The sequence below is a fragment of the Arachis ipaensis genome, chromosome B5 (genome assembly GCF_059453495.1).
Source record: "Arachis ipaensis isolate K30076 ecotype BB chromosome B5, ASM5945349v1, whole genome shotgun sequence".
In the NCBI taxonomy this organism is placed as follows: domain Eukaryota; kingdom Viridiplantae; phylum Streptophyta; class Magnoliopsida; order Fabales; family Fabaceae; genus Arachis; species Arachis ipaensis.
Window position 1 is genome coordinate 137,619,695 of NC_142440.1, and position 12,075 is coordinate 137,631,769.

Consider the following 12,075-nt stretch of genomic DNA (forward strand, 5'->3'; position numbering starts at 1 on the left):
AGCTCATAATTTTTCATGCCCTAGAACACCTCAACAAAATGGAGTAGTTGAAAGAAGGAATAGAAGCCTTCAAGAAATGGCTAGGGCTATGCTATGTGAAAATGAGGTTCCAAAATTTCTATGGGTTGAAGTTGTAAATACAGCTTGCTATATTTTGAATAGAACTATCATTAGAAAAGGATTAAAGAAAACTCCTTACGAGCTATGGAAAGGAACCCCTCCTAATCTTAAGTATTTCCACATTTTTGGTTGTAAATGCTTTGTGCTTAATAACAAAGAAAATCTTAGAAAATTTGATCCAAAAGCCTATGAGGGAATATTTGTTAGATACTCCACCACTAGCAAAGCGTATAGAATTTACCTCAAAGATCATAGGACCATAGAGGAATCTATACACGTTTCTTTTTGTGATACTAATGCAATTCCCAGTGCTCTTTTAGATGATGATATAGGAGGTGAAGCTAACATGAACCATCAATCAAGTCAAGAAAACCCAATTGCTGTCCCAAATGAAGAATCTGTCCGACCAAATTTATCTCATCAGGATGGAGGAGATATTTCTGTTTTGTCTCCTGAGCCAGTAAGAGAATCTGGAACAGAACAATCAGCTGAAGCTCATCAAAGCTCAACCTTACTCCGAAAACCAAGAGAGTGGAAGTCTATGAGAGGTTATCCTCATGAATTTATCATAGGTGACCCTTCTCAAGGAGTAACCACAAGATCCTCATCCAAGAAGCAAGCCGAGCCAAGCAATGTTGCTTTCTTATCCCAAATGGAACCTCACAATGTGAAACAAGCTCTTGAAGACCCCTCTTGGGTCAAAGCCATGGAAGAGGAGCTTGCCCAATTTGAAAAGAATGAGGTTTGGACACTTGTACCTAATTCGAATGGTAAAAAGGTAACGGGTACTAAGTGAATTTTTAAAAATAAATTAGGAGAGGATGGTAGTGTTGTTCGTAACAAGGCTAGATTAGTGGTCCAAGGTTACGATCAAGAAGAGGGTATAGATTTTGATGAGTCTTTTGCTCCGGTGGCAAGAATGGAAGCAATTAGGTTGCTTCTTGCCTATGCTGCCCACAAGGGGTTTAAAATGTTCCAAATGGATGTCAAATTTGCTTTCCTTAATGGATTTATAGATAGAGAAGTATATGTAGTCCAACCCCTCGGTTTTGAAAGAAAAGAATTTCCAAATCATGTTTTTAAGCTTTCAAAGGCTTTTTATTGCCTAAGGCAAGCTTCTAGTGCTTGGTATGAAAGGCTTAGTACTTTCTTATTGGAAAATCAATTTCAAAGGGGAACCACCGATACAACTCTGTTTATAAAAGTATCAAATGATGATATTCTTCTTGTTCAATTTTATGTGGATGATATAGTGTTTGGATCGGCCAATGAATTCTTGTGTGAAGAGTTTGGAAAACTCATGACTAGTGAGTTTGAAATGAGTTTAATAGGAGAACTAACATTCTTTATTGGTCTCCAAATTAAACAAACTCCTAATGACATTTTTATTCACCAAGAAAAATATGCTAAAGAATTGATCAAGAAATTTGGCCTAGAAAATTCCAAACCTATGGGAACTCCAATGCATCCAAATACTAAACTTGAAAAAGATGAAAACGGTAAAGATGTGGATGAAACACGGTATAGAGGTATGATTGGCTCACTCATGTATCTCACATCCTCTAGACCGGATATTGTTCAAAGTATGGGTGTATGTTCAAGATTTCAATCTCACCCTAAAGAATTCCATCTTTCAGCCGTAAAAGGAATCATTAGATATATTAAGGGAACTTGTGATTATGGCTTGTGGTATCCTAGAACTAATGACTTTTGTACAGTAGGATTTTGTGATGCAGATTATGCGGGAGATCGAGTGGATAGAAGGAGCACCTCCGGAATGTGTTGCTTCCTTGGAAGCTCACTTAACATGTGGTCAAGCAAGAAACAAACCACAGTTGCTCTATCCGCAGCCGAAGCTGAATATATATCTGTCTCTACGTGTTGTTCACAATTAATTTGGTTGAAAACTCAGTTGGAAGATTATAAATTGAAAATCAATAGCATACCCTTATTTTGTGACAATATGAGTGCAATAAACATTTCAAAAAATCATGTTCTGCACTCTAGAACCAAGCACATTGAAGTAAGATATCATTTTAACAGAAAACATGTGCAAAAGGGAACTATTTATATTCAATTTGTAAAATCCGAAGAACAGCTTGCAGACATTTTTACTAAATCCTTATGTGAAGACAGATTCTGTTCTCTAAGAAACAGTTTGGGAATGATAGAATTAAATTCTGTTGATAATTTGTGAATTTTCTGATTCTGTTTGATTTTGTCTCATAGGTAGGGAGGAGACAAATTTAAAACGTTATGGGCAAGCCATGATACAGGGGGAGACTGAGCTGATATTAATGATCTTGGGCCCCACCAAATCCTCTTTGACCTTATCCATCTCTCTGGCAATTTTGAATTATTTTTGTTTTAAAAACAATACTTTTTGGGAAGCTGTCATATCATATCTTGTAGGAAGGTGTTCTAGTCAAATCATAATCTTTTCCTTCACCTATTCCCTTGATTCTAGGAGCTAACCTCTCTTTTTAATTTAAACTTCCTTCCTTCTTGATAACCGCGCCACTTAATGGCCATTACTCTCTTAATCATCTCTCTCTACTCAGCATTAAATGCTCTAATAATCTCCCACCTCTCTCCACTCTCGTCACTCACTCCTTCATCTTCCCTCTCCATTCTTCACTTTCATAACATGAAAAAGAAAGTGGCTCCCAAAAGAAGTAGCCGAACCCCTCTACCCAGAAATCCTCCACTTTCTTCTACTCCATAGACTCATACTTACATTCACATACACTCTACATCTTCTTCATCTCCTTCACCTTCCTCCAAACAAACCGAAACCATGAGAAGAAAGGTCATTGCTTAGAAAACTTCATCCAGAAAGAAGATTAGAAAGGATAAAGAATCGGTTGTAGAAGAAGAAGAAGAGGAGTCTCAGTCTTCTCTACCCCATTCACCACCAAGAAAATCAACCACTCACCCCTCTACTGGCCGCAGTTCACAGCGCGCAAAAAGTTACGTGCTTCGTAACACCAGGAAACCACCGAATTTGAAATCACTTGATTTCAAAAATAAGTACAACAAAGGTCACTCACACTTTGATCCAGCCAGATTTAACTCATGTGCTTCATATGAGTTTCATAATGAATTTCTAAAGAAGCGTCACTTATGTGCATCACACATAGTGAACTTGGAATCCCTTACTGCAAAAGGCATTAACCTTGTCACTCTCTTTGACAATCTGAAATGGACCCCTTTGTTCAGCATTCAGAAACCTGTGTATCCAGCCCTAGTTCGCGAGTTTTATGCGAACATGAGGTTTCTTGATGGCGCTATTTACTCATATGTCAAGCGGGTTCACTTGTCACTAAATAGAGAAACAATCAGTGCTGCTTTGGGATATGTTGATGAAGGAGCAACTGCCTATATGATGGGAAAATGGGATTCGCAGGTTGGAATCTCATACCAGATTACTTTGAATCGGACTTGCGAAAATTTCTCTGCCTTGGATGGCACGATTCTGACTCACAAGGCTCATGGTCTTGTAAGAGCGCTTCTTCATAGAATCATCAATCACATTGTGATGCCTCAGAGTGGTTCATACCATAGAGTAACTATCTGTGATACTTTAGTACTTTTTGCTATTATTACTTCTTCTCCTATCTCTTTTGCATATCTTATGGTGAGACACATATGGGAGTGTGTTAGTAGTGACAAAAAGGCTAATCTTCCTTATGAAATCTTTCTTACATGCATCTTTGAATATTTTAATGTTGATTTAACTAATGAGGCTGTAAAAAATAAAGTTTCCATAATCAAGGGAGGAAGAGTCTCGGGTTCTATGAAAGGTAACAAAGGAGAACGCTCCATGCCATCTGAACCATCTGAAAGTGATCTTGAGAGTCGTCCACATGAGCCAACAAAGGTTGCGGACTCCATCAAGGGCGTACTCACTGAGTTCTCAAATATGTCAAATCTGATGGTGCAATCCTATAAAACAGCTCGCAAGCAAGCATATGAGAATGAGAAAGCTTGGCTTAAGTTCCAGGAAAGAGTTAACCTGCTGCTGAAGAGTTTTGAAGAGGAAATGGCTGCAGAGGAGGATAATGAATCACCTGGCTCAAATTTTAACCTCTCTGATGATTGATCAATTTGTCATCTTTTAAACTCTGTTTCTGTTTTGTTATTTTGGTATTTTGTATGCACTTGGATACTCTGAACTATTATGTTTTGATAAAAATAAATATTATGCTATTGGTATGTTATTTTCACTTGTTTTGCAGGTTCACCCATTGATGACAAAAAGGGGAGGAAAGTTGGAAAAATTGAAAAAAATAGGGGCTGAAATCATTTTGATATTCATGATCATCCCTGTGCATAAGTTCTATGTTCCAATGGTCATGCTTTATGTTTTATGATTTTGCTGCATTATCATTATTGGAACTTAGTTGTGTTTTGATAATTCTTTTGTGCTCTGATATGTTGAATGAATGCCGGATAATTCTGTTTGATTGACAATTTTTTGCTATGTTGAATGATTATTGCTCTGATATGATTGTTGAAAATTTTGTCTATTTGATTAAATGATTTGGCAGCAAAACTTTTGGGAATTATCTGATGAGTTTTGGTTGAAATGTACTCTGTACTCAGGAGTTTATGTTTGTATTGAGCAGAAAAATCATTAGATGATAACAAAACAGGTTGTAATTATCATATTACTTTTGCTCATAAATCAAGCTGTTCAACATGACTGAATATTCCATATGTTGATACATTATGGCTACATGCTTGATTTTAAAAGTTACAGGTAAAGCTTCCCTTGGTAAAATGGCATATATTAAGGGGGAGCTATGTAACAAATGGAAAAGGGGAGGATTCCAAAACCTTCAAAGGGAGTACTCTTAATCCTTACTCTTTTTATTTCAATTTTTTAATAATGTTTGTCATCAAGGGGGAGATTGATAAGTTTGAAAAATTCTAATTTAATATGATGATGATCAAACATTATTAAAATATTATTTAAGAAATTATGTAATTTAAGTTTTAAATTAATTGATTGATAATTTATGTTTTTTTGTATGCAGAATTTTGGCCATTGGGTTTAAGCAACAAAAAGTCCAATTTGTTGATAACATTCAGCCTTGTCCTAATTGGTTATATGATGTGTGGCTGAATCATTGATATGTTAATTGGGCCAGGAAATTGTTAAACAAGCCCAATTGAAAATTTTGTTACAAGACCAAAAGATTTGGTCCGAATTGAAAAAAGAGAAGGAGGAAACTTTGCATGCTTAGTTCGGTTACTTCATTCACTCCTTGGATTGGAATTCAAATTTGATTAAATGGAGTTAATGCAGACATTGGTAACATGAAAGAGAAATTGATATTGATTTGATTGCCATCATTAATGACACACGCTACTAAGAAAAAGGAAAGTGGAAATTAATTCATTTTAATTCTTTATTCAATTACATTGAAAGTTTTCTCTCTTCTCTCTCCTTTCTCTCATCACTTTCGGTCATGTCACAGAGAAGAAGAAGTTACAAGCTATCAGAGTTTAGGCACTGTAGCAGTGAAGCTATGTACAAGCAAAAAGCCATTGTGATGATGGCATTGGAAAAAAGAAGATCCACAGTAGGGTGTGGCTGAGATCTTTTCCACTTATGGTAAGAAGTGGTGAGGAAATCTCAAGCTCTCCATATCCGAAAATAGAGAAGATCCAATTCGGTTAGAGGAAAAGGATCCCTTGGAAGCATGGCTCGTCTCTACTTTTGCTCAACCACCACAGGAGGTAGCTACTGTAGCTACGTGAGGAAGAGGCAGAAGATAGAGCAGATGGAGCTGTCAAGCATCAAGGACTCATCAAGGGTCAGGAATCCTTCTTGGAGAGCAAGTCAAGATGGAAGGCCCGGATTGATGAAGCTTGGTGAGAAGGGATGAGGAAGAGGTAATTACATGTTGAATTTTGCATTTGGTTCTCTCTCTTCTCTCTCTGGCCGAACCGGTTTTTGTGTTGAAGAAGAAGAAGATTAGCTCCAGGCACCAACTCAATTTCGAATTCAACTTCCCGATTAGGTGGAAATTCATTAATATCATCTGGAAACACATCTGAAAATTCACATACAACGGGAATCTGCTCTAAACTCTGATCATCACCTGATACTCCCGCAGTTAATAACATAATACCCTGACATTCGGTTCCAGAACAGTTTACTATCATAGAATTCAAATAGTAACTATTCACCACAACCGGTGCTTCTGACCTTCTGGCATAAACTGTACTGACTTCTCAGAACAATCAAGCAAAACATGATTCTTGGATAACCAATCCAATCCCAAAATGAGATCAAGACCAGTCATAGGCAAACAAATCAAATCATGCACAAATTCACGATGTTGCACTCGAAAAGGAACTTGTGGACATTCTATCCTAGTCACCATAGCTTCATGAGTAGCATTATATACTTTCAAATCATAACATAAAACCACCATTCTCAATCCTAATTCATGGGCCTTTTCAAATGCAATAAATGAATGAGACGCTCCTGAATCAAATAAAGCATTTAAGATTTTACCAGCCATTTCACAATTACCTCTAATCAGTGTCTCAGATCCCTCAGCACCAATGGTAGAAGTGGTGTATACTCTCCCTGGCTGTTGCACTCTACCAGTCTCATACTTTTTCTTCTCCGGGCAATTGGTGGCGATATGCCCGGGCTGTTCACAAGAATAGCATACTCCAAGTCCGAATCTGCACGGAACTCCAGGGTGATACCTTCCGCACTTCTGACAATTCAGATCTTGCTGTGGCTACTTCCCAAACCTTTTTCCTTGATTAGCAGTAATATTCGGCCTTCTGTAATTACCTTGACCCTGAGTCTGTTGCGGAACAAAACCTCCACGCTTGAAATTCCTACCTCTCGGAGCAAAGTTCCTCCCTGAAGGCCTCTGAAAAGGCACCCTCAAACTTCCTTTCTCTGCTGCCGCCTTGCTCACACAATCCTCAGCCACCCTACTCTTATTCACCAATTCAGAAAACACCCTGATCTCCATTGGGGCAACGAAGCTCAGAATATCGCTCTGAAGACCTCCCTCATATTTAATACACTTCCATTCGGCAAAATCTTCTGGTGCCCCTTGACAGATACGAGAAAAGCGACATAACTCCTCAAACTTACTAGTATACTCAGCAACAGTCATCTGTCCCTGTTTTAACTGCATTAATTCAAGTTCCTTGGCATTTCTGGCTGAATTAGGAAAGTACTTCTTATAGAACTCTGTCCGGAAAACCTCCCAAGGAATCACAGCACCATCAGGCTGCAGGATACGTCGTGTTCCCTGCCACCAATACTGAGCTTCACCTTGCAACTGATAAGTTCCAAATTCAACCCATTGCTCTTCAGGAACCTGTTGTGCCTGTAACGCCCTTTCCATAGCCTGAATCTAATTATCTGCATCAGTGGGATTTGAGGTTCCCCTAAAAGTCGGAGGGCGAACTTTCAGAAATGTAGCAAGTGTCATAGGACCATCTCCATCATTATTATTCCCATGATTACCCTGATTTATCTAGTTACCCAGTGCCTCAGCTGTCGCCTGCATAACTGCAGCCATATTTCCCAGGGCAGCCATAAAGTCTACTGGATCAGTCCCTATGGGGGCAGGAGTAACGGTGCCTGTCCTACCTCTACCTCGCCCGCGACCGCGTCCGCGAGTCGACATCTGGTCCCTATACACACCAAACAAGTGATATTAAGTTGATCAGTCTCAATATCGCAGGTCTAATGCTTTAAGTTCCAAATGCATGCTCACAAACGTTTATGCCATATATATCAATCAGATATCCTAATAGCACATCACACATATATAGAGAATGCACAAAAGTACAATCAGTCCGTCTTTCATGCTCTATAGGAACGAACTGCTCTGATACCATAATGTAACACCCTACCACACAAAGCTTTACGCTTAAGTCGTAAAACAGAGGTGATGTGGTATTACGACCTCTAAAATAAAATGAGTACATATAATAGCAGAAGAGTTATAATATGCTAGGAGCCTTGAAGAATAGGGGAAATAAAAATCACGAGATAAAAGCGCAACGCTCAAGGAACGAGTTAACTTGCATGCTAAGAAAACCGTAACTGTCAAACATAAGATAACAGAAGTAGGAATAGAGTGCCAAAGATACAAAATAACAAGCTCCTAACTCAGCCTGCGAAGTCAAGACTGGCCGGAGAATATTTACACATATGTACATACATATCCAAAACCCAAAAGTACATACACACAATCCTGCCTCTCCATAAACCTCTAAGAGGATCAAAAAGGACAAGTTATGCGGAGAGAAAGCTAAGTACATATATATACATCACGGTACAACAAAACTATACAACAACACTATCCAGTAACCCCTCCGCTTTAAGAGTTCAGACGCCTAACGAGATGGCTCCCGACCTGCATCTGAAAAATAACAACATAGTATGGAATGAGAACCGGAGGTTCTCAGTATGGTAAAGGTGCCACACACATAATATATAAGGTCCTGGGAATGCCAGAGGCAATCCTAGAACGCCGACACTCAGATTATAGAGCTTAAAGTATTAAACAGAAGCCATAAAAGGTGGTTTCCTAAAAATATTTAATCCTAACTTAACTTAACCTTAAATCTAAGTCCTATACTGCCATTCCTCCATACCTCCAACTCCATCATGCATTTTCACGGACAAATAGACAGATAAAGGCAAACACAAGAAGGTTACAACTACTGCAGGTAACAAATACACATTTAGCATGGAAAATACAGATAGGCACACCCAATTAGAGCACAAGCAAGTAATTCAAGTAATATGCATATGATGCATGCCTGTCCTATGGCTGATGAGGCTCATCTGTCGGTTATCCAGCCAACCCGACAAGTCTGAATTGTACTTAGACTGTCCCCCGACGTGCATCCCCAAGAGTCTATGCATAGTTTTTTCTCAAATAATCAATAATACTCAATGGGGGTAACATTCCCGGGAATTTATATAGTGCCCGGTCACACACTTACATCGTAGGGTCAACAGAGTATCGAGTTTTCAACCTGGTACACGTGGTGGCAAGCCACGGCATTTAATCCAGGGAATCTCGTATCTCAGATTATTCAAATTCATAAGCCATATAAATAATTCAATTATAATTCGTCAACATCAACATCATTCTCAATCGCATTTCATTCATCATCATACATCAATCATATTCAATCCTTATCCTTCATTATCACACCTCCCATTCCGTCCATCAATAGTTCCAATTCAAAACATAATTCATTCTTTTCTAAATGAATCAAACTTAAAACATGCTCATTTCTTAATAACTCTAAATCAAACCATATAACCTTTGAATCTAAATCTTTTTAAATAATCATATAAACAAAATCTCTAATTTCTAATTTTTATAAAATTTCGGCAGCATCTCTTCTAAAACTCGGACTTTGCCACCCTGTTCGGGTCCAAACCTGCTTTCTTTTCAACTCAACATTTCCTTCCTCATTATCATAACAATCTCCACAAAAAATCTACCTCAGATCAACAATTAAACTCATACAATATTCAAATCCAACAACCAAAATTCAACTAAGAGTCATAGTTCACAAATCCTAAACTTTTAACACAACATACCTCAAATCAATAATTCATCGAATCATTAATTAATCAACAAGCACCAAACCAACCATGTTCATCAAAAATAACATTCAACTATAATTCTCTCCAAATTAACATAACAACATTCACCATCCAAAATTAATAACTAATTATCCAATAAACTTCAACCAATTATATTCATCGACAAATTACTAAATATTAAATATACACCTGCATTCCAACTTATCCTATGGTCATCTAGCCTAAGTTTTCACAGAACATTATATATTAAATGTAAGAAACCTAAACCATACCTTAGCCGATTCCCAAGTATTATTCCAAGAAAATTTTCCTAAAAGAACACAGCCCTCAAAACCTCAACTAATCCGCTTCCTCCAAGTTCCAGTATTCACAATTTCAAGCTCCAATTATTTATTTTCAACCTAATACACATTCATAACACATATATACCCAATTTAATACTCAAAGCTCAAATTCAATGAAAATAAAATAGAATTATCGTATCCTCACCTTACCTAAGCTTCACATAAGCAAGAGTGAACGTTTCTCTCAAGCTAATTGGATCCTAAAACATCAGAAATCAAAGAAATTCAACATTCCCACTTAAAATTCGAAAATTGGGAGAAAAGAGGGCTGAGAGTGATTAAACAAGTTACCAGTTAAATTGTTCCGGTAGAAATGTAGAGCTCAACGCGGTGAACGCGTGGCCGCTAACGGTGCGGCGATTGGAGCTCGGTCGGAGAAGTTACGGGGATCGGAAATTTACCGTAAAGATACGGAAGCTTTCTCCCCTCCCTGGAAGTGTTTCACGCTGCTGCATCCAAATGAGGGAAAGAAAGGGGTTCAGCTTCATTTTAATGAGTTGGTCCGGTTGGACCGACGGCCCGGTTTGGATCCGGTTCAACCGGTTCGGTCCGTTCGGTCTAATTTTGGACCGTTTTCTTCGAAAATGGTGTCAAAATTCTCGTTTCGATGAGCTCTATCCTAATTTGATATAATATTCACATTTCTAATCCTCCTTATTAAAAACTAATTTATTGACTAATTATTTACTAATTTAATCGGGGTTTACATTCTACCCACCTAACAAAGAATTTTGCCCTCAAAATTCAAATCTAGTTACCTGAAAAGAGATGTGGATAGTCCTTCCGCATATCTGATTCGAGCTCCCAGGTGTGTTCCTCGATACCAGCTCGACTCCAAGCTACTTTTACCAATGATACTTCCTTTCCGCGTAATCGTTTAATATTAGTATCATCAATTCTCACTGGAATTATTGGAAGTGTTAGATCTTCTCTTACTTGGATTGGTTCTGGTTCCAGGACATGACTTGCGTCAGGATTATACTTCCGAAGCTGTGACACATGGAACACATCGTGCAAATTTGAAAGATACGGCGGTAAGGCAATTCTATAAGCCACTGGCCCAATTCTCTTCAGGATCTCAAACGGTCCAATATAACGGGGATTCAGTTTCTTAGTCTTAATAGCTCTTCCCACTCCAGTGGTTGGTGTAACTTTCAAAAAGACATGTTCTCCTTCTTCGAACTCCAAAGGCTTTCGCCTCTGGTCAGCATAGCTCTTTTGGCGGCTTTGGGCTATAAGCATTCGACTACGAATCTTCTTTATCTGCTCAGTCGTTTCGGCTATCATCTCAGGCCCTAATAAACTCCTTTCTCCAGTTTCATACCAACACAATGGAGATTGACATTTCCTGCCATACAGAGCCTCATATGGAGCCATTCCGATGCTCGCATGATAGCTATTATTATAAGCAAACTCTACTAATGGCATATACCGGTCCCAGCTCGCCGGTTGGTCCAAAACACAAGCTCTTAGCATATCTTCCAAGGTCTGAATAGTTCTTTCTGACTGACCATATGTCTGAGGGTGATACGCAGTACTCAAGCTTAACTGAGTTCCAAATGCACGCTGAAAAGCTCCCCAGAACCTTGATGTGAAACGAGGATCTCTGTCAGATATGATAGTAGAAGGCACACCATGCAACCTGACAATCTCTTTGATATACATTCGAGCCAATTCCTCTATTGTGCAGCTTATTCGGATAGGAAGAAAGTGAGCTGATTTTGTCAGTCGATCCACAACCACCCAAATAGCGTCACAACCAGATCGGGTTCTAGGCAAACCTATCACAAAATCCATTGCGATACTCTCCCATTTCCATTGTGGAATCTCCAAAGGCTGAAGGGTCCCTGATGGTCTCTGATGCTCAATCTTAACCTTCTGACACGTTAAACATTTAGATACATGCAATGCCACATCATTCTTCATACCTGGCCACCAGAACATCGCTTTCAGATCCTGATACATTTTAGTGCTCCCTGGGTGAATTGAAAA

The 12,075-nt window shown here is 38.6% G+C and overlaps 1 protein-coding gene across 1 annotated transcript; it reads right to left on the minus strand.

Annotated features, from left to right (window-relative positions):
• Positions 1-8,508: 8,508 nt before the first annotated feature.
• On the minus strand, positions 8,509-11,460 carry LOC148565910 (uncharacterized). The gene is made up of 2 exons (XM_088486120.1): positions 10,842-11,460; positions 8,509-8,534 (listed from the first exon to the last, which is right to left on the minus strand). Exons 1-2 carry the CDS (start codon positions 11,458-11,460, stop codon positions 8,509-8,511), a joined length of 645 nt encoding a protein of 214 aa, XP_088342246.1.
• Between the last annotated feature and the right edge of the window lie 615 nt (positions 11,461-12,075).

Coding starts and splice junctions, on each gene's coding strand:
- LOC148565910 (XM_088486120.1), bottom strand. CDS start 11,460: ATGGCTCCATATGAGGCTCTGTATGGCAGGAAATGTCAATCTCCATTG. Junction 8,535..10,841: donor CTATCCACATCTCTTTTCAG/GTAACTAGATTT, acceptor GTTATTTTTCAG/ATGCAGGTCGGGAGCCATCT.